The sequence below is a fragment of the Hibiscus syriacus genome, unplaced genomic scaffold, assembly GCF_006381635.1.
Source record: "Hibiscus syriacus cultivar Baekdansim isolate YM2019G1 unplaced genomic scaffold, ASM638163v2 tig00111648_pilon, whole genome shotgun sequence".
NCBI lineage: Eukaryota > Viridiplantae > Streptophyta > Magnoliopsida > Malvales > Malvaceae > Hibiscus > Hibiscus syriacus.
The window spans coordinates 3,465,937-3,487,059 of record NW_024063145.1 but is presented as its reverse complement, the minus strand read 5'-3'; the positions used below and the strand labels follow the sequence as shown (position 1 = coordinate 3,487,059).

The window sequence follows — 21,123 nt, the reverse complement described above, 5'->3', positions numbered from 1 at the left end:
GAAAGACGCAACTTATACACTGCGCCTTACGCTAATATGGCTCTACGTAGTGTAAGGGACGGCCCATGCACCGCGCCTTACGCTGACGTGGTGTCACGTTGAGTAAGGCGCATGGGTTGTGCCTTACACCACGTGGAGCCACATCAACGTAAGGTGCGATGTATGGGCCGCGTCTTATGCCACGTAGGGTAAGGCGCAGTGCATGGGCCGCTCCTTGTATAATTATATCTGTATTTCTCAGCTTTAAAGCTTTTCCTCTCTGCTATAAATGAAACGCTCTCATCCCATGAACATTCACACAACAACCCTCTCAACCAAAAACATCACACAACAATCCTCTCAACCCGTAAATATCACCCGACAATCCTCTCAACCCGTAAATATTACCCGACAATCCTCTTATATTTGATTCATAAGTTCTTTCAATCTTTCGTTGTAAGGTAATTTTTTATAATATTTTTTATAATTATATATGATTATTTGAAGAAAAAAATATTGTACTAATTTTTTCAATTAATTTTTGTGGTTGTGAAATCGGAAATCGGGAGGATACGTCGAAATAGTTTTGCCTATACAATAATAATATAAAATTATATTATTTAAATTATTTACGTTTATGAATAAAAAAATTTATTGTGTTATATTTTAATTCATATATTATTTATTTAATTAGGCTTGTTTCAGGTTTTTTTTTTTGCAGATATAAGACTGTCTCACTTTCAAACTCTAAGAATGACGCGAATTTCAGCTATTGTTTATTATGATGGAGAAATTCGAGAAGATGAAACCGGTGTTGTGTTCGTATCAAATCATTATGTTAAAATATCCTTCAAGAGAAACATAACTCTTGAGGAGCTGATAACGAAGATTCAAGGAATGTTCATGTTGGAAGTACTAGAAGAATGTCGTCGTTGCAGTACAGATTTCCAACATCATTGTTTTTGTTAACTTATACAGCGTTCGAACTATCGAACAGTAATGATGTTGAAATGATGGTTTATTCTCAAAACCATTATTCAAATGTCAATACGAAGATGTATGCAAAGTTTGTTGAAGTGCGTGTTGTTCGGGGTCTGTCATTAAGCTCCCACTATGGGTTGGCTAAACAAGTTGATCAAGTTGACAGCCCAACTACAGTAATGTGTAATGATTTTAATGTCATAATGGGAAATCCGCATCATGGTGTCATCCCATCAACTTCAATAGGGAGACATTCATCAACAATTCCTTACGATCTGTACCGAGATGGGTCCACGAACAATCTGTATGGCAACATCGCATCCAATTCAAGGGGAAGGCATTCATCTTCCAATTTCTTTGACCTAAATATTGAGATGCCATCGACGCAACAATCTGTGCATCCTCCATTTGATAAGATGACTTCAAGCTCTAGGGAGAGGCATTCTACTACGAGTTTTTTCGATCTCAATGTCGAGATGCCTTCTAGTTTAAGGGGAAGGCATCCAAGTAGTACGCTTTTCGACCTAAATGTAGAGAGCATGGAGGAACCCTCATCTCCACCAGAAGAACCGCTTCGTGAGCCAGGTGTAGATGGTGCTTAGACTAGACTATTATTTCACTCAGAATCACCGCAGTTCAACTCCGGTGATGATGCTGATGTAGATGAAGTTCCCACAAATGTGGTAAAAACTGAACCTCTAGCACACATGTATGAAGTTGACTATGGTGCAATGTACGGGCCAGAATTTATGGATATGCCTAATCTCGGTGACTATGGATTTAACTCATCAATAATTAATGGTGAGTTATATTTAGGCATGTAGTTTTCAAGCAAAGACGAAGCGATGATGGTTATAAAAAATTATAATATCTGTAATTCTGTTTAGTTCAGAGTTAACCGCTCTACGCTAGAAAATTATGTTTGCCACTGTGTCCGACGTGAAAACGGATACAATTGGATGGTTCGTGTATCGAAAAGAAAGAGGAAAAACAATATATGAGAACTAACGGTATACAACGGTCCTCACACATATTGTGCTGGAGGGATCAACCAAGATCATCCCAACTTGGACTGAAGTGATCTGCCAAGCCATCATGCCTATAGTAAAAGCAAGCTCCCATATAGTTATTGTTGTGTTGATTTCATCTTTACAATTGCAGTATGTGTATTCTGTCTCATACAAAAAAACATGGAAGACAAAGCAGAATGCCTTTAAAAAACTTCATGGTGAATGGGATGCATCTTACAACAAACTTCCAAGTTGGTTTAGGGTGGTGCGAAAGTTGAATCCTGGTACAATTATGGACTTCCAAACTTGCCATGCATACCATAATGATCGAGTTCTTTGCGATCGATGCCAATTCTATCAGGTTTTTTGGACTTACCCACAGTGTATTAATGTTGTGAAATATTGTAAGCCTGTGGTCCAGATCGACATGACTTTCTTGTATGGAAAATACAAGCAAGTTTTACTATTGGCAGTTGTCCAAGATGATAATCGCAATATTCTTCCAGTTGCTTTTGCCTTTGTTGAAGGAAAAGATACATATTATTGGGCTTTTTTCCTTCAAAATTTACGTTCACATATTATCACGAGGGAAAAATCTGTCATTTCAGATCACGGAGCTGGGATCAAAGCAGTAATGAAGTCTTTGGGTCCAATGTGGCAACCACCCCTTGTCCAACATAGGTATTGTATCCGGTACATTGCTGCGAACTACCATGGAAGGTTCAAGAAGAATGATGAGCGTCAATTACTTGTGTGCATGGGTAAGTGAAATTGCTGTCGTTTTTTTTTCTTTCGATCATTTTCATTTTTTAAAGAAACAAAGTTAGTAATTCTACATTTTATGCTCAGGTTACGAACTACTACCTCAAATATTTGAATCCAGGCTTCAAGATTTGCGGGCGAAGAACGAGGAAGGATACGATTACATCAGCCTCATTAATAAAGAAATGTGGGCAAATGCATATGATGGTGGATATCGATATGGACACATGACGACCAACTTGGCTAAGGCAATCAATTCGACTTTAAAAGGGGCACGTCACTTACCTGTAGCGGCTTTGGTAAAAACAACATATTTTCATTTAGGGGCACTTTTTGCGAAGCTCGGTGGACAAGCTCAAATATGGATGCAAGGCGGTCATGTCTATCACCCTAGATTAGTTACATATCTACAAAAAATTGATGCATCAAATGGAATGTCTGTAACAAGTTTCTCTAGAACACATGAATTGCTTCGTGTCACAGAGATGATGCGACCTCTTCAAGGGATTGAAGGTAACTCGTTAAGAGTAAATCTACGGGACAGATGGTGCGACTGTGGCTTTTTTCAAGCTCTGAAGTATCCATGCTCTCATGTGATAGCAGCTTGCTCGCATACCCGTCAAGACTATAACCGTTTTGTGGATCCCGTATACCTACTATCAGAAGTGTTTAAGGTATACGAATTTGAGTTCTCCCACATAGGTAATGAGAAAGACCATAATGAGGTTCATAATTGGGTTCTGATTATATCAAATACGACTTTATTGAAGGACTATGGTCGACCAAAATCCACTCGAATTCATTGTGATATGGATATTCGAGAAACATCTAGACAAGACAAAAGATGTGGGCATTGTAGAAAACCCAGTACACACTAGAAAAACATGTCCACTTCTTTTGTCATCAAGTAACCATTGATGAGGAACTGATGTAGTTGTTGTTTATCAAATAATAGTTCTTGTAATTTAATTCACATTTACTTGAAGTTAATGTCATTTGATAATCACTGATTAATTAAAAAACAATACAAGAAAACGGGATTCGACGTTGGCGTTATATGTGATTAAAATAAAAGAGATAATAAGTGACAAACTTAAGAAAGTTATCAAACACAATTATTAAATTTTATCATACTAATAGCAATTTGGTATTTGAATATAATTTTAAATACAACAAACTTTTAAAAGACAAATATTTTTTATACATGAATTTACTATAATTATTATAAAAACAATTAAAAAGAACTAAATGATCATCACTATTTGCTTGAATTAAGTAATAAACAAAATAAATTAAGTATTAAATGGTAAATAAAAAAATTAAAATAAAGAAAATCCAACAAACATGTAAATACAAATATAATAAAATATAATAAACTATTGATGTCTGCGGTGCAAATGTGTTCCGCAGAGCGATGGTTATCTGTCTCGAGGAGGATTTCTTCGTATAACTGGTTCTGACTCCTCACTATCATCATCATCATCACCATCATCATCGTCGTCGTCGTCGTCAGGAGCAGATATATTTTGTTTATGACGATGTAGCACCTCCATAGAATAAGGACCCTGGAGGTGTGTGACTGACTATACCACCACTCATAAAAACTGGGAAAACACAAAAAACACAGACATCGATGAGTGAGAAAAATGTACAGGAGATGTCTGTGCGGCGGCCATCGGTGATGAAGCTGCACCCGCCAAATAACCAGCATATGAACCTTAAGTCAGATCTGTAAACATAGAACCATAATATCCTCCAGGAGGGATCATATAACTCTGTGACGATGACGGCATCTGGTAAGGAAAAGGTGGTGGTGGCATCTGATATGACTGCGGTGTGTACGTTGTTGTAGACGGTGGTTGTTGTGAAAGTTTTGGTGCTATAGCTGACGACAAACCAGAAGCACCTGCTCTCTGTCCATGAGTCAGGGATGATGGGGTTGTGACGGTGCACGTCTCTTTCGACGTCGATGAATGCTCCATCCTCGTGCATCCTCGAAAAGCATAAACAGTTTCCCATTACTGTTGAACCACTCATAATAACCATCTGCAACCGTTAAATGGTCAACATAAATGGGTTCTCTATGGGGAATGTGTCGATGTCGATCATCTCATATCATGACACACTCATAATGTTTCACCAGGCAATCTATATTTGTCTTACCGCTTCGATCTGTGTTATGCAATTGATCCATATTTTGAGGTGCTTTCGAAATTGGTTGTACAAAACCGAATTGCCGGAGCACGGGATCAATGGGGTACCACTCGACAATCGCATAACAGATCAGAGGGACCACCACCATCCAAACATCTAATGGGCCCTTAACTCAGGTGGGATGCACATCCTTATATCATCATTACAATAAGGAGCCCATTCAAACTAAAACAAAATATATATAATTCTTATCAAAATAATAATCTAATTATATAACTGTAATACAAAATAGATTTTCAAACATTAAAATACATACCTCTGTGTCAGCCTTCTGATCGATTAGTAGCCTGATTATTTCTAATTCATCAGGTAGATCCCGATAATTTTTCCTGTCAATAGATCACCTATACAAGGAAATAATTTTTATTATACACTGGATAAAATGATTAATATACGAAATCAGTTTTGTAATTACCTAAATAGTAGCGGGAATACGAATGGGTTCTTCACAACATGACATTAAAAGGGCAAGCGATACCATGCCCAAGACTGCAGCAGAAGGAGACATCTGCCGATAGTATTTTTCCTGTATTAGTAGCTCGACACATCTCCCTATGCAGGAATGCCAAAACTGTCGAGCCCCAACTCAGTGATCCAGCCAGATGAAAATCGCCAAGATGCCGCAACCACATACAGTGAACTTGGTTGCACGATTTATCCGGCATCAACAACCCTCCTATCAGCTGTAGTATGCATGCCCGTGCATACTTTTTAACTTGATCCTCTGAGGCGTCCTCACTCAAATTCTTGAAATTTGCATCTAACCAATTTAACGGAATCCGATCCCTGTTAAATTTTCAAGGGACACCTCATAGATATTCCTGGTACAAAGAATTTCAGTTACCGTGCGCCATCCTTGAAAGCACATCTTCATCCACCGGAAGCCCCAAGTGCATAGAAATATCCTTCAGCATAATCGTGCACTCTGTGCACGGAAGATGGAATGTGTGAGTCTCCGGTCTCCACCGCCCCACTAATGCAGAAATCAAGTTTAGTTCTATCCTACAATGGCCTTCATATCTAACTATGTAACCGAATCCAGCCTCGATTAAATATGGTCAGACACGGGTTGTTATTGCTAACTTAAGGTTGCGGATAAAAGAATCTAATATATGGTCGCTCTCCTAAAAATATTAATAATTACAAAAATTAATTTATAAACTAATAATAAAAAATTAAATAAATAAATTATTACTAATAATTTAAATTAAATTAAAATGTAAAAATGTTACCGTATCAGCAAAATATCTATATATATGATTTCATCCAAACGAAACAAACCGCCTTCCATTTTATAACTATAAAATAATTAAATAATTAAATAAAATACTAATAAAATATTAAATAGAATAAAATATACCTTATAAATAAAACTTAACGAGCTGTGAGAGAATTTAAGAGGATTTGAGAGAATTTAGTATGGTGAAAATGGTTGAGAAGAGAGATATTTATAGGGTGGGATGGGGTGTAAACGGACGGTTGGGGCGGAATTAAAGCAGAAGGCGCGACCCATGAATTGCGCCTTACCCTACGTGGCATAAGGCGCAGCCCATGAACCGCGCCTTACCCTGCGTGGCGCCACGTCAACGTAAGGTGCGGTGCATGTGTCGCGCCTTACCCTACGTTGTGCCACATCAGCGTAAAGCGCGGTACATGGGTCGCGCCTTTCTACAGAGGATGTTAGATTGGAAAATATTTTTGATAGGGTGTCTGATAGGAAAATAAAAAAGTTAAAGGTGATTTATGGGGAAATTCGCCTCTGATTTTCATAATACTCGAATATAAATTTTTTGGAAGATTAGTTTAATTCACATATTCTTTAGTAGTTTCTTTATTTAAGGTAAAATTTTACACATAAACTAAATGATCTTAATTATTAAAAGACTTTTTATCATCTATTGAGGTCTCAAGTTTGTCTCACTTGCGGAGGCAACTTCTAATGACACCCATTAAAAGAAAATAATGATATATTTTTAAAAGAATATTAACGCCGTTAAACATAAATTAACACTAGTTATTCATTTTCATCTATTTAAAAAGAATTCTTCATATAATTTCTACATTTGATACCCATATTAAATGTTCTTTAAAGTTGACAGTCTAAAATATGTTTTCTAGTTCCACGTGAGGAATGTTCTTCATTGTCTAATGATTAAGAGTCTTTGTACAAATGTTAGATTATATTCACTCATATTTTTTAAAAATTAATAAAATTTTACTTATTCAGATTATAATAAATGTATATTTTTATCGAATATTAAGAAGATAGAAAACAAACTTTAAAAGAACAAATATATTTAACATGCAAATAAGCAGCCCCAGTCAGCCTGCCTCTTAGAGAATCGAGGTATAGCAATATAGGAATGGAACAACTCCAACATAAAGACAGCAAGCATAACCCTCCCACCACGTAGTGATGGGCATGAGATCCAAATTCAATGGATTTTAACTTGATTGATCGGATCTTTAAAAAAAATTGGGTTCGGATTGAATTTTTTAGAAGTTATGTTCGGGTCGGGTCGGGATCAGATTTGGGGTGAAAAATATCCGATTAGACCTGACCTAACCCAATCCGAGAAAAACATATATTTTTATCTTTGTATTTAAGATAATTACAATAATGTCTCTCTATATATTATTTTTCAATTAAATCATTATTTTTATTGAATAAAAATAATATTTTTAGAATAAATATATTATTTTGATTCGGGTCGGGTGGAGGGTATATATTTTTCATATCGGGTCAGGTTCGGGTGGAAGATGTATAATTTTTAAGTTGGATCGGGTTAACCAAAAAGCCGGCTCGATCTGACCCATGCCTATCCCACCACACGATTAATAATCAATAGGAAACTCCAAAAGTTAGATGACAACAAAAAAATCCCCAAAGGTATAATAGTTACTAATGTTATTGATTTATAACAAATCGGTCACTCGTAATTAATAGTCGTTATTGCAGTAACAAAATATTGATGTGACACATTAATTGACTTGTTTTGAATCATTTAATCATGCTCAGCCGTGAATCCATAAATATATTTTAGGATGGGTACACATATGTTAACAATACAAAATTTTTAAATATGATGGGCACAAATAAAATTCTAAAATAGACGTCATCAATAAAATAAATAATTAATCAAATAAAATTCACATTTTAGGGTGGCACAACACATATGCCACTGACCATGCTCGTTACTTAAAACTCAACTTTTCTCTTCCATCTTTACTCTATTCTTTTCTGTCTTACTTCTCTCTCCAAAATTACTTAATGAAAGGTTACACTTCTTTCGTCTCTAAACTCATTGAAGATGTATTTCTCCCTTCATGTTACTGATGTTTAAGTAAGGATGTATTCTCCAAACATCTCCCTTCTTTCGTTCTAAAGAGAACCGTAAAAGGTGTTGACTTTAATAGATGAAAATCAGGTTAATTTCTCTTGTTTCTAGTTTTATTGTCCTACATACCGATGAATCTATTGCCACATGAATCGTTGGCCGACCTTCAAACGTTTGTAATTTGCAGGTTCTCGCAAGGTTTAGAGGTTTCCCCTGGAAAAAAAGCTCGAAACAATAAGGACATCAACAACTCTTTACTTGAAGTTAGAATCAACGGTGAATGAGCTACAAAACATAAAGATTGAACTTCCTTTAACCCGATTGAGAAGGTTGACAAGGTGTCATTTTGCTCTTGAATTGACATATAAGAAGATTATGATATAGTTGTCACCAATAGACATTAATACAAATTATTACTTAAACAGATAAAAAGGGAAATAAACTCTCTAGAGCAAACCAAGAAATCAAAGACCCATAACATCGATTTCGGCTTCCATATTATTGTACGAATCAAAGAAGCAATGGTTGATGTTTCCTCCAACTGCATGGAGTTGACACTCAAGATAACTCGAACCCGGGCTACAATGTCATTAATGTAACTCTATTTTTCGATTCTGAACTTCTAAAGCCTGATTTTTTGTTTAATTCAGGAGAGAATAGAAGCATAGTTGAACTTACAAGTGTTATCAGTTGCACTTAAAATATTCTTCAAATTTAAGTAAATGGACTAAATTTCAAGTATGCAAATATTGCAGGGACTAAAAGTCCGAAAGCATAGTTGAACCCAAAGAATTGCAGAAAGTAGCTCCAAAGTGTGGATTATCTTCTTTCTTTGTCTAAATGAATTGATTGAGTTGCTAAAAAGCAAAGGCACCAATGGATGAAACATGCCAAATATGAACATGTATAACTAAATGATCCCTTTGATCATGATAATAGCAATGAATATCATACAACTAAATGAAAAAAAGTCATACAACTAAATGAAACGGCAACCCAGAATCTTCATCCTCTCTGAAGAAGTGTAAACAAAATAAAGTGTCCAAAGCAAGCCAAAAACTCCTAATAGTATTCATCTGAGAAGGTTGTTGCTCGGATCAAATGGGAGTCCGATTCCTTCGATCAACAGTCTCTTATCCACCAAAGCCATGGCCGGGGGACTTGATATGGCTGCTGTTGCATCCTTACTCAAACATCAGTAACATGAAGGGGGAAACATATCTTCAATGAGTTTAGAGACAGAAGAAGTGAGTGCAAACATTCATACAGTGATTTTGAAGAGAGAAGCGAGAGAGACATGGAGAGAGTACAGAGGAAGAGAAAAGGTGAGTTTTGAGCAATGAACATGGTGAAATGATGCCAAAAAGTCAACTAATATGTCAAATCAACATTTAGTTACTACAATAATAACTATTAAAAGTGAGGAATCGATATGTTATAAATTGATAATGTTGTAATTAATTTATTTTTTAAATTTTAGTGAAAAAACAAATAATTACTTAAACATCAATGACCACTTATATAGTTTACCCTTAATTTTTTAAGTAAAATAATCACTTTTCGTTGTATCAAAACCATACCATTAAATCCTTAAAATTTAAGATATTTTAAAAGTAGTATTTCTTATGAGAAAAAAATCAATACTCCTCATTGTATTTCTTTAAAAAAAAGAATAAATTACGAAAGTAATTAAATTTTACTCTTATTTTATTCATTGTTCTTTAAATCTTTTCAATTTTCTTACTAAACTTAATACAATTTTCTCACTAAATTTAATGCATTGATTTTTTTTCACTCATTTTAATACCGTTAACTATTTAACAACAAAGTAATAAAAAATTCAATGTGTTAATTTCAATGAAGAAGTTGAAAACTTTTAAAATTCAATAAACAAAATAAGAAAAAGAGTAAAGATAATGATGAATTTGTAATATACCCTTAAAAATATTAAGTTTAATAGATTGTAAATTTGGTCAAAGTTCTATAAAAACTCCCTCGATTATGTGTTTCTTCATTTAATCAATAATTAATCCTGGTAAATAATTTAAAATGACTTTTTTTTAAAAAATAAAGGCTATCATGCCAATTTTCATATGAGATGATAGAATATGTACACTTGACTTTGTTTTGTACTATTTGGAAGGGAACAACTACTCTTTAACCACAATAGAAGCTAAAAAGGTTTGGATATGAAATGAAATTATGTTACCTACAAGAATTAAAAAAACTAAACATACTGAAATCAGAATTCCAGTTTTACATATGAAAAGAACAACTTTGAGTTCCAATTGGTAACTGGGCTCCTTACCTCCTCTCCTATTTAATTCCACTAACTTTACCTTCCAGTTTTCTCCCTTTGCATCCTACAATCATCAATCCATATCCATGCCAGACATCAGAATTCGAGCAATGGAACAGCGACGATGGATGCAAGAAAGAACATATTAGTCATACACTTTCGACTCTTCATGAATACCAACTCTACAGTTTCAATCAGTGCTTCCCCGCCTTCTTCCCACCCTGAAACAGAGAAAGATAACGGGGAGAACTTGTTTTGCACCACAAAATTAAACAACAAACTCCAGGACAGAAACACTTGCAATTATCAACTGAAAGCCATTTACAATGAATCAAACTGAGAGGAAGGAAATGTCTTCTCAAAAATGGATAAATAAAAGCTGAAACCGAGGAAGAGGATGTTCAGAAACCTATACAAATACATGTTAAGTTGAATTGTTGTCATAGCAGCTATCAATGTCAAAGAAAGCATTAAATCTCTTTTTTATCAGTGGCATATTCTGACATAGGTCACAGGGTCAACTGGTAAAAATTGATCCGTTGCACAGAAACAATAGGATGCAGTTATACATATCCTCCACTGACTCAATTTATTGCTTCATGGTAACCAAGGTTTCTTACCTTGTGAGGTGGAGTTCCTGGTCTGAATGCGTTGTTGCTAACGAATCCACCCTTTCCTTTCTTCTCTAAAGATTTAAGAATCTGAAATGAACAAGTTAAACTATCATCCACACTCATCATGGCACCTGCATTATCAAATTCCCCGCAGTAGTTTGGAGCAGAGAATATGGTCACCAACTGTCGCTTTGCAAAGAACTCATAACCATCTTCTACGACCTAAACAAAGCATTAAAAAGAAAAATTTACAAGTCACTAAGAATACATGGATGCAGATATCTTTAGAACTAGGATTTAGTCAAGTCTGCCCATATTATTATTCTGCCAGTAACACGAAGGTTCCAGGAACGTGGACATAAGTGCATCTGCTGACATGCAAAGATATTATCTATACTGATGTACTGAATTCTTCATTTTTCACATGCTTCCCACAATTTCCTCTATGTCATCAATTAATGAAAATTTGGAAAGACAAAAAAAGTGGAAGCTTCCGTACACCTATGCTGTAAGCCAATTCAGAAGGTCAATGCAAACGACAATACCTGGTGAGCTCGACAAATGAGATCAAGGTCATGTTTTTGAAGGAATTCAGAAACTATATCAGCACCAAAAGTAAATGAAACACCCCTATCATTCTCTCCCCAGCCGTCAAGATCTTTATCAGGATCAGCCCAAAGAAGATCACAGAGAAGGCCCTGATCTGGCACATCAACAGGCCGAGAAATCTTCTGGATCTGATCCAATTTTTTCAACTCAGGAGATAAACCACCATGCATGCAAAGTATCTTCTCATCAATTAGTGCAGCAACTGGAAGGCAGTTAAAGCAATCAGTAAACAACTTCCAGACACGAACATTAAACCTTCTTTTGCACTCATCATAGAAACCATATATACGGTTAATTGATGCACATTCATGGTTGCCTCTAAGGAGAAAAAAATTCTCCTTGTATTTGATTTTGTATGCAAGGAGAAGGCAAATTGTCTCAATGCCCTGCTTGCCACGATCAACATAGTCACCTAGGAATAAATAGTTTGCAGTAGGAGGGTATCCTCCATACTCAAATAAGCGTAGAAGATCAGAAAATTGACCGTGAACATCTCCTGCCAAAATAGTATGAAAGTGAATGAAGATTATTACATCCCCAATTTGTTAAAACTTGCTAAACAAACAGGAATTAAATTACATATAAGCAAATCAAAGCATGCACACCAAGCCTGTTCGATGAAATTCAGGTAGAAGTCCAAGCCTCTTCAAGGTAAAAGAATTACCAAACATACCTTACGGACCAAATAAAAAGGCCTTAAAATTATTGAGACTGTGATCTTATACACACCAAAAAGTGAAATATAAAAATCACAGAGCTCAACAGCTTCGGAGAAACTTTAACTCTTAACTCTAATGAACCCTTTTGACATATGCTGTACTGATGACAACTTACTAGACATCCACCCCAACGCACATGCAAACAAGCAAACAAACAAAAAGAGAGAGAAGAAAAGAAAAGAAATGAATAGGAAATAAGGAGCAAAATCCAGTTTTAAGGAAAGAAACAAATAAACAAACATAATAGTGCAGCTTTAAAGTCTTACTTTAAATTCAACCAGGCACAAAGCATTTCAAGCTCCATGCCCTCCATCTAAGGGTTAACATAATGCTGGCAGTTTAGAATCTTCATATGAAGACCGTCAGTCTCCTCATAATATGTTCTAACTTCTCCTTGATATGAGAACAAAAACTAGACTTACCAGAAATGCTTTTATTATTTTCCACCACAGAGGGCAATGTAATTTCTTTTTACTTCCTGATGGCACAGTCAACAACTAGCTATAATAGTTGAGTCCTGGTGACATGCACAATTTCTATATTTTTACACAAATTTCATCCATTAATGATGTTATCGCTTCCCAAGAAACAACCTAGAGTTGTATTACTAAAAAATGAGACTACAGTATAGGCAAAAACTGAATGTAAATAATTGCAAAACTCACATTCCAAAAGCTGGGGGAACCAAATAAGGAACTAGCATAATCTTCTCGGACTGCAAAAACTTGCTGGAGGCGAATCGATAAAGTATCTCAGGTTTTATCTCCCAATAATGCATTACCAAATGCCAATAACAATTCAACTTACAATCTAAGTCCAAAGCACTTCGGTCTACATTTACTGCTCTTTACAATCTTACTAATTATTTCCTTTCCGTGTCTTCATAACATTTACATCAAGTCAATAGTATCTTCCATAATTCACCATTTCACCTCAATTACTTAATTACAATTAGAAGCTGAAGATTAACAGATACAATGCTTACAAAAAGAAATATAGAATTGCCAGAAAGGAAGTTACGAAAAATTACCGCAATATAAAGCAACAATCGATTAACAACCATTAACCAGTTTTACATAACAAGAAAAATAAAAACTTTAAATTATTAATGATTACCACAAATCTTGATAGGAGCCTCAAGCTCAAGAAGATTAGGCTGACTAAGAAAGCACTCTTTGGAGGCAACACAAAGCTGCTTTATCTCAGCCTCCGTCAACTGCGCTTGCTTGGTAGTCCTCCCATTCTTTGTCCCCAACAGCCTCCTTATGATATTATCAAGCAAATTTCGTCCATCAAAAAGAAACCCTAAAACACAAACGACCCTTTCTCTCAAGCGGGACCAGGAAACAAGAGATCCTCGTTATTCTTCAAATGGGCTTCGTTTGTTTTTATCGGTGATTCATGGAGAAACAGCGAATAGGTTTTTAAGAGAATTGGGGACCGATATTGTGCTACACCTCTTTTACAAGTCCTTTTAATAACCCTTATTTTGACTTTTACAGGTCTTTTTTATAACCCTTATTTTGACTTATTTAGAGGAATATGTGTAAATGAATTTTTTTAATAGTTTCGGTGATTATCATGGCAATAAACGAGTAGAGTTGGGTTTGAGTATTGTTAAGTTCAACTCGATTCGGTTTGAAAACTCTAGAGTTTAACATTTTTAAATTCAACTTAAATTCGAAATAATGAAATGAAGCTCGAAAAGATTTGAAATAAAAAAATCTTTAAACTTAACTTTGTTGAAGCTCAAACTCCAACTCGAATATGAACTTTAACTACATAAAAACTTTATATTGTATTTTTAAAAAAAATTAACATATAAATATTAATATTATTAATAATTTAATTTTTTAAAAAGTAAAATTTTAATATACTATTTTTTAGAGTTGCTCTCAAACTTTTCGAATCTAGTATCAAGTAGCTTGTTTCAACTCGTTAAGAATTCGAGTCGAATATTTATCGAGCTTGACCGTTTCGATCTGAAATAGTTCACGAACTGTCTCGTCTCAATTACCCGATTACGAAAGCATATTTGTTTATATTTTTTTTAATTATTACATCACATTTTAGAAACATAATTGATCGTACTTAACATTGAGAGAGAATAATACATACTTTAGCCATTAGGATCATCCAATTGGTCTATATAAAATGAAAATTTTAATATTTTAGGCTAAACTAAAAAATATGTTTAGGATCAATTATCCAAATAGTCGTTACAGGGATGAACATTTAATCGAGTCTAGTCGAGTTGAGTTAAAAAATTTAAGTTATTTAAATTGACAAATCTTATTTTATAACTCAAATTTTATTTGAATTTTTTTAAATCGAGTTGAGTTATTCGAGTTTTAGTTTAAATTTAATTGTGAATATTTATAATATTATGATATTATTTATTTTAATTTAAACAATTTTTTATAACCATATACAATTTATATGTGATAAACATATATCATACAGAGTCAAGGTGCTCAACTTAAACTTGAAAATCAATACAGTAATTACTAAAATTTTAAGTTATTCAAATTCTATTTTACAACTTGAATTGAATTTAAAAATTTTCAAATCATTCAAGTGAAGGAGAGTTTTATTCACCCTTAAGTACTAAGTTATAAGACTAGTTTATTTCGATTATTAAATTCTTTTTTCATTAAATTATTAAACTCAGCCGTTAATAGATAATGTCAAAGTTAAAAAAGTATATGTAATAATAATAATTTAATTTTTTATATTTATCCATTCGATGAATTTAATTTTAGTTTAAAAATCAATAGATTTAATCTTTAATATTTATAATTCCTTTTATTTTGATACAAAATGTCTCCAGAAGGAACATGGCCAAACTCATTTCTTATTTAACGGTTGACAAAATATATATATATATATATATATATATATATATATATATATTTTATATATATATATATATAATATATATTATTAATTTAGAGCGATTATATGATAATATATGTTGTAAATTCTCAACTATTTAACAATAAAAGCACAATTACCCTTACAATCTATGGTGCTTGAACCTAGAATCTCTAAAGATACCAATCGTCTCTTTAACCACTAGAGTAGCTTGTTCGTGCCAATATATTTTAAACTATAATCAATATAAAGATATAAAATTATATATTTATAAATTAGTATATAATAAATTATTAATACAATGAGTACTATTTATTATTTTTATAAAATACTAATACTATTAAATATTCATAAATATATTTTAACATATTAAATATTGTTTTAAATAATATTTGAATATTATATTAATACTAAATATATAAAATGATATTTATTTATGTTGTTAAAGTTTGACTCGAATTCAAAGTGACATAAATTAATTTGGTAAAGCAATAAACCTACTTTGATTAAAAGTAGTAAACATTGTTTGATTAAAAGTATATAACTTTATTAAAGTAGATTTATACTTTATTTAGTTTCATTTGTAATCAAGTATATATCCATATAAATAGATACTAAGGATTAGAGTTAGAGATTAGTTGTCCATGAGGACTCCTCTTGTATTCTTCTTCTCTTGACATGAGTAAATTTTCTCCTCTTCTGCCCGTGGCTTTTTTCGAAAGATTTTTTCACATAAAATCTTGATGTCTATTTTATTGGGCGATCACTATGCATGTAGTTATATTCTAAAAAATTGGTATCAAAGCGTCTGGGTTGTTTGACTCGATCACGATAATGATATATTTGAAGTATGAAATTTCGTTGTTGGATCGCAACACCATTAACGCTGTGAAAAGTAGAGGTACGAAAACTTGTAAGAGCTATCTTATTTTGATGAATAGAGAAAGATTGTCAAATTTTATATTCTGCAGGGTTCAACAATTGTAGAAGATAATCTATTATTTTTTTCTTTGTGGCAAAGGAGAATTTTGTGTTGAACAAAACAATCGTGATGATTTTGGGAGCAGAAAAATATTATACTTCGTGGGCATTGCGGATTTGAGAAGAAAAATAGAGTTCAGTTCTGTTGGCATAACATATTCGAGAAGAATAAAATTTAGTTACATGAGGATAACGGAAACAATAGAATTGCCATTGATGTGCATGACATTGCTTGTAGTGAACAAGTTGTAAGCAAAGTTAGAACTTATGATGTTCTTACTGATGTGAAGACTAAATCCAAGTTTGGCAAGTTTTGGATTCAATTAACAATCATTGTTGAAAAATACCCCTCTAAGGATTTCGTGGAAAAAGTTGAGAGTATGTTCTCAAGGTGGAGACGTTGTTCATTGAAGTGAAGAATTGTTTTTATTGAGTTTGGGTATCTCATCAAATTTGGATGTTTTGTCTCGAAACCTTCACACTTTCAGAATTTGTATCAATGTGGAGATTTGTTAAAGTTTTTCAAAATTGAACAAATTAATTTGGGAAAATAACAAATCTAGTTTGAATAAAAGTAGAAAACTTTATTAAAGTATATTTATACTTTATTTAGTTTCCTTTGTAATCAAGTATTTATCCCTATAAATAGATACTACGAATAAGGGTTAGAGATTAGATTGTACATGAGGTCTCCTCATGTAACACCCATTCCCAGTGTATGTTCCTGTACACAAGTGTCACATGACTTTTAAAAACATTTTTCTTATTTGTAAACCCATAAAAGTTTGTTTCGAATTAAAAAAAAAACAAAACCATTTTAATATAAGATAAAACATTCGTTGTAACATATTACAAAGTTATAACATAAATACATTACAAAACATTTTTCTTAAATTCATATACATGTCATCTAATTATTAAAAGAATACCTGATTGTACTATAGTTACTGATTAGTCAACCTTGGATTGATGTTCTCTGTTGTACTCCTTACTCTGATAAGTCTTTGCTTTTACCTACATGTGAAATCAACACACGTTAAGAATTTACTTAGTGAGTCATAATAATGTAAATGAACTACAATTTATACATAAGTAAATCATGGCTATTTGATTACGAACTAACTCGCATATTCCATAAGGATCAGATCAATCATTAACAATTAAACCAAATTTCTTTCATACAATCATCAAAATTATTCTTAGTATGCCCATCATACCTATTTTTTTGTATATTTTCCCAATTATTATTTATTTGCACTATGTATGCTAAATGAGAAAGTGATGTACATATATTGCACCCAAAGTGCCAAATAGTCAATTATCTTTTATAATTACCATGAGTGGCACCTTTTATGCCGAAATGCACCATTATGCATTTAACTGTCATTAGTGGCACCTTTCTGTCAAAAATGCACCGTTAGGCACTTAACTTGCATTAGTGGTACTGTTCTGCAAAAAATGCACCATTTTTCATCTAACTTGCATTAATGTCACATTTCTCCCAAAAATGCACAGTTAGGCACTTAACTTGCATTAGTGACACCTTTATGCCAAAAATGCTCCATTTTTCATCTAACTTGCATTAATGACACCTTTTTGCTAAAAATGCATCGTTAGGCACTTAACTTGCATTAATGGCATCTTTCTGCCAAAAATGCATCATTTTTCATCTAACTTGCATTAATGACACCTTTCTTCCAGAAATGCACCGTTTTACATTATAGAGCAGTTCATACTCTAAATTTATTCATAATATTATTTCCATACACATTATAAAAATATATCAATTAATATAAAACATACATTAAATCAAAACATTGGAGATTGACTCTTTACGAGTCTTCTTCATCCCATATAACTACAATAAATGCACTCACCTAATATGCCTCCCTAGTATGTTGTAATGATATCCAACTACTAGACAACTTTATCCTTTCCCTTTTTCTTATTTGACTCGGGAGCTTGGTTATGATCTACACAAGCATTCATTAAGTACACATACCATACCAATGTTAGTATACTCTCTAACATTTATACTTTAATAATACTCAAAAGTACTATTATTTTCAATTTCTATTACAATTTCAGCCTATCTTACAATTTCAGGTTCAATAGTATCGGTACCCCTACCATGGTATCGATACTTCTATATTATGGTACTGATACTCCATTTCAGTATCGATACCATTTCTACATTTTGGAATCTATGGTATCGATATCTTTCTTGTAGCATCGACACCCATAGCAGTAAAGATACTAATTGCAACAGTATCGATACTGTTCATCGTAATTCTTTAAATTTAAACCTATAGTATCGGTACTGTTCTTCCAATACCGATACCCCTACCCATATTTTCCATTTTTTAGCACAAAGTTTTCATAAATTTGATTAAATCCCCTTGATTTTACCTCCAACAATACTATTAAACTCTTCTTTACTTATCCCAACTAACTTTCCTTCATTTAGCTTCTTATAAAATCCAAAAACTCCAAAGAACATCTCAAACTAAGAATCATACTACTTTTTCTAACATGTTTTTAATCACAACCAATGTTCTAATCTCTTATTTACTTCTTTGACAAGTCAAATATACTAGTAAACCTCAATAAAAACTCATATTCCAACATATCATTCAAAAACCCATTTACTTAAATCTCAAATAAAACATTCATCTCTTAGTTTTAATCCTCTTTAACCCTTCCTTAAGCCTCTATAACACTCAAGGTTTTAAGAACAAACCAAAAATGAATTGAAAAGCTAGCTAGATGAAGTCTTGCCTTTGGCTATTGAGGAAAGAACTTTCACGGGGAAGAAGAAGATAATAGCTTAGTGTATTTTTCACTTGTTCCTTTCCCCTTTTCTTTCGACGATCGCACTTCCTTTCCAGTCATCCCTCTCCAAAAACGAATGTCGTTATAGAAGCCGAGAGAACTCTCTGAAAAGGTCCAAGAAACGATTGGACTCGCCAACAAATCAACTTTATCTACCATTTTCCTCTTCTTAATCTCATTTTCCATAGAGTTTGTCTCTTTCTGTCCTTTCCTCAAGGTACCTTACTGACCTAAAACCCCCACAAGTTCATGACTATGGATGTCGTTTTAGGGTGTTAAACAGGTCACAACTTTTTTTATTGCATTATGTTTTGCCCATTCCATTTTTTTCTCTTTGAAGCTGGTTAGTTTTATTTCCATTGTTACTGCAATCTTGCAAGTCATACTGCATTTATTTTTATTTTGCACTTGTTGGAATGGTGCTTAAGCTTTTTGGGCTATGGCGGGGAGCAATCCAAATTAATTTTAGGAAATATTAGGTTTTAAAATAAAGTCACAAATAAAAAAATTTGGAGTTGCCATGTACTTTTGGGTTAGGTGGGTCAAATACCTAAAAAATATCTTTTAAAATAATTTTAAGAAAAATAATTTTAAAAGATACAAAGTGATATGCGTTTAATCAGAAACTCGTTTTGAAAAGGATTCGGAAGTCGATTAAGCGTGAGGAATGATGAGCACCCGCACAACACCCAAGATCGATCGGTACCTAAGCGATTATACGTCATCTAAATATTGAAATTTGCAAATTTGAATATACATTTAAATTATGATTCTATTAGAAAAAAATTTCGAGAAAGATAATTACTTCGTAGGGACAATCCTAAAAAACACTCATTTTAAGTTCAGGCTCGTTTTTATGGATTCTCCATACAAAATAATATTGCTTTAATTTTTTTTGTGAAATTTACATATTTAATATATTCGAAAAAGTATCAAAAATAAAAAGGATACAATTTCGCATGAGCAATCCTTGAAAACACTCTAATTGTCAGTCAAGAAGTATTTCCGTAGATTCTCTATATGAGACAATATCTTCTTAATTTTTATGAAAAATACATATATTTAATGTATTTAAAACTCACTTGAATCTAAAAAATATATAATTTTGTACGAACAACTCTCGGAAACACACTACTTATCAGTAAAGTCGTGTTTCCATAGATTCCTCGTACAAAATAATTTTTACCTCGTTTTTAGATTAATAATACATGATCGAAACCTAAACAAAGCATATTAAAATATTTTATGGGTAATAAAATAAAACAATATGCGTACGAATATGCTATTAACAAGTTGATATTTAATGTAAAAAAGGGCTACATAACGTGTGTATAAACAAATACCTATATATATTATAAGACAATAGAACGCAACATATATGCGCATAGAGAAACATAGTGGTATCGTGGAAAAGTAATGGCTAAGATGATGTAAATGAAAATATGACTATTGAATATAAAAATCTAAAATAGGGATTCAATTGAAAGAAAAGTAAAATGCAAGTTTAATTTAAATATCAAAAAAATAAATGAACACAACAAGCACAAGGGATTGTATCGAATGAACAATAAAATTACTCGGTCACAATAAGAGTAAGCAGAAATAAAATCACTGAATCAGAAATAAGCAAATATATTCATGTACAAAAATAAAATGAAATGAACTAGTCGTGCAAAATCAAAGGAAAATAAGAAGTACTAAAACTGTTAAAAGGACCAAATTGCATTCCATTAAAAATGAGGGAATTGCATACGAAAATAACCCACACATTCTCCAAAGCACGTGGATCCATTGTTGGGTTAAACCCAACTCACACATAAGCCATGTAAAAGCTCAAAATTTTTTGTAAGGTTTCATTTTTCATTTTTTACAAAACAAAAACACCACAAAATGCTCTCAAAGAGCTTAGCC

The 21,123-nt window shown here is 33.0% G+C and overlaps 1 protein-coding gene across 1 annotated transcript; it reads right to left on the bottom strand.

The window, feature by feature from the left end:
- Nucleotides 1–10,454: 10,454 nt before the first annotated feature.
- Nucleotides 10,455–19,398, bottom strand: LOC120166825 (serine/threonine-protein phosphatase PP1-like). The gene is made up of 5 exons (XM_039176017.1): nucleotides 19,224–19,398; nucleotides 13,642–13,881; nucleotides 11,743–12,302; nucleotides 11,196–11,419; nucleotides 10,455–10,804 (listed from the first exon to the last, which is right to left on the bottom strand). The coding sequence occupies exons 1-5, from the start codon at nucleotides 19,396–19,398 to the stop codon at nucleotides 10,774–10,776; spliced, it is 1,230 nt and encodes a 409-aa protein (XP_039031948.1). The 3' UTR covers nucleotides 10,455–10,773.
- Nucleotides 19,399–21,123: the final 1,725 nt, after the last annotated feature.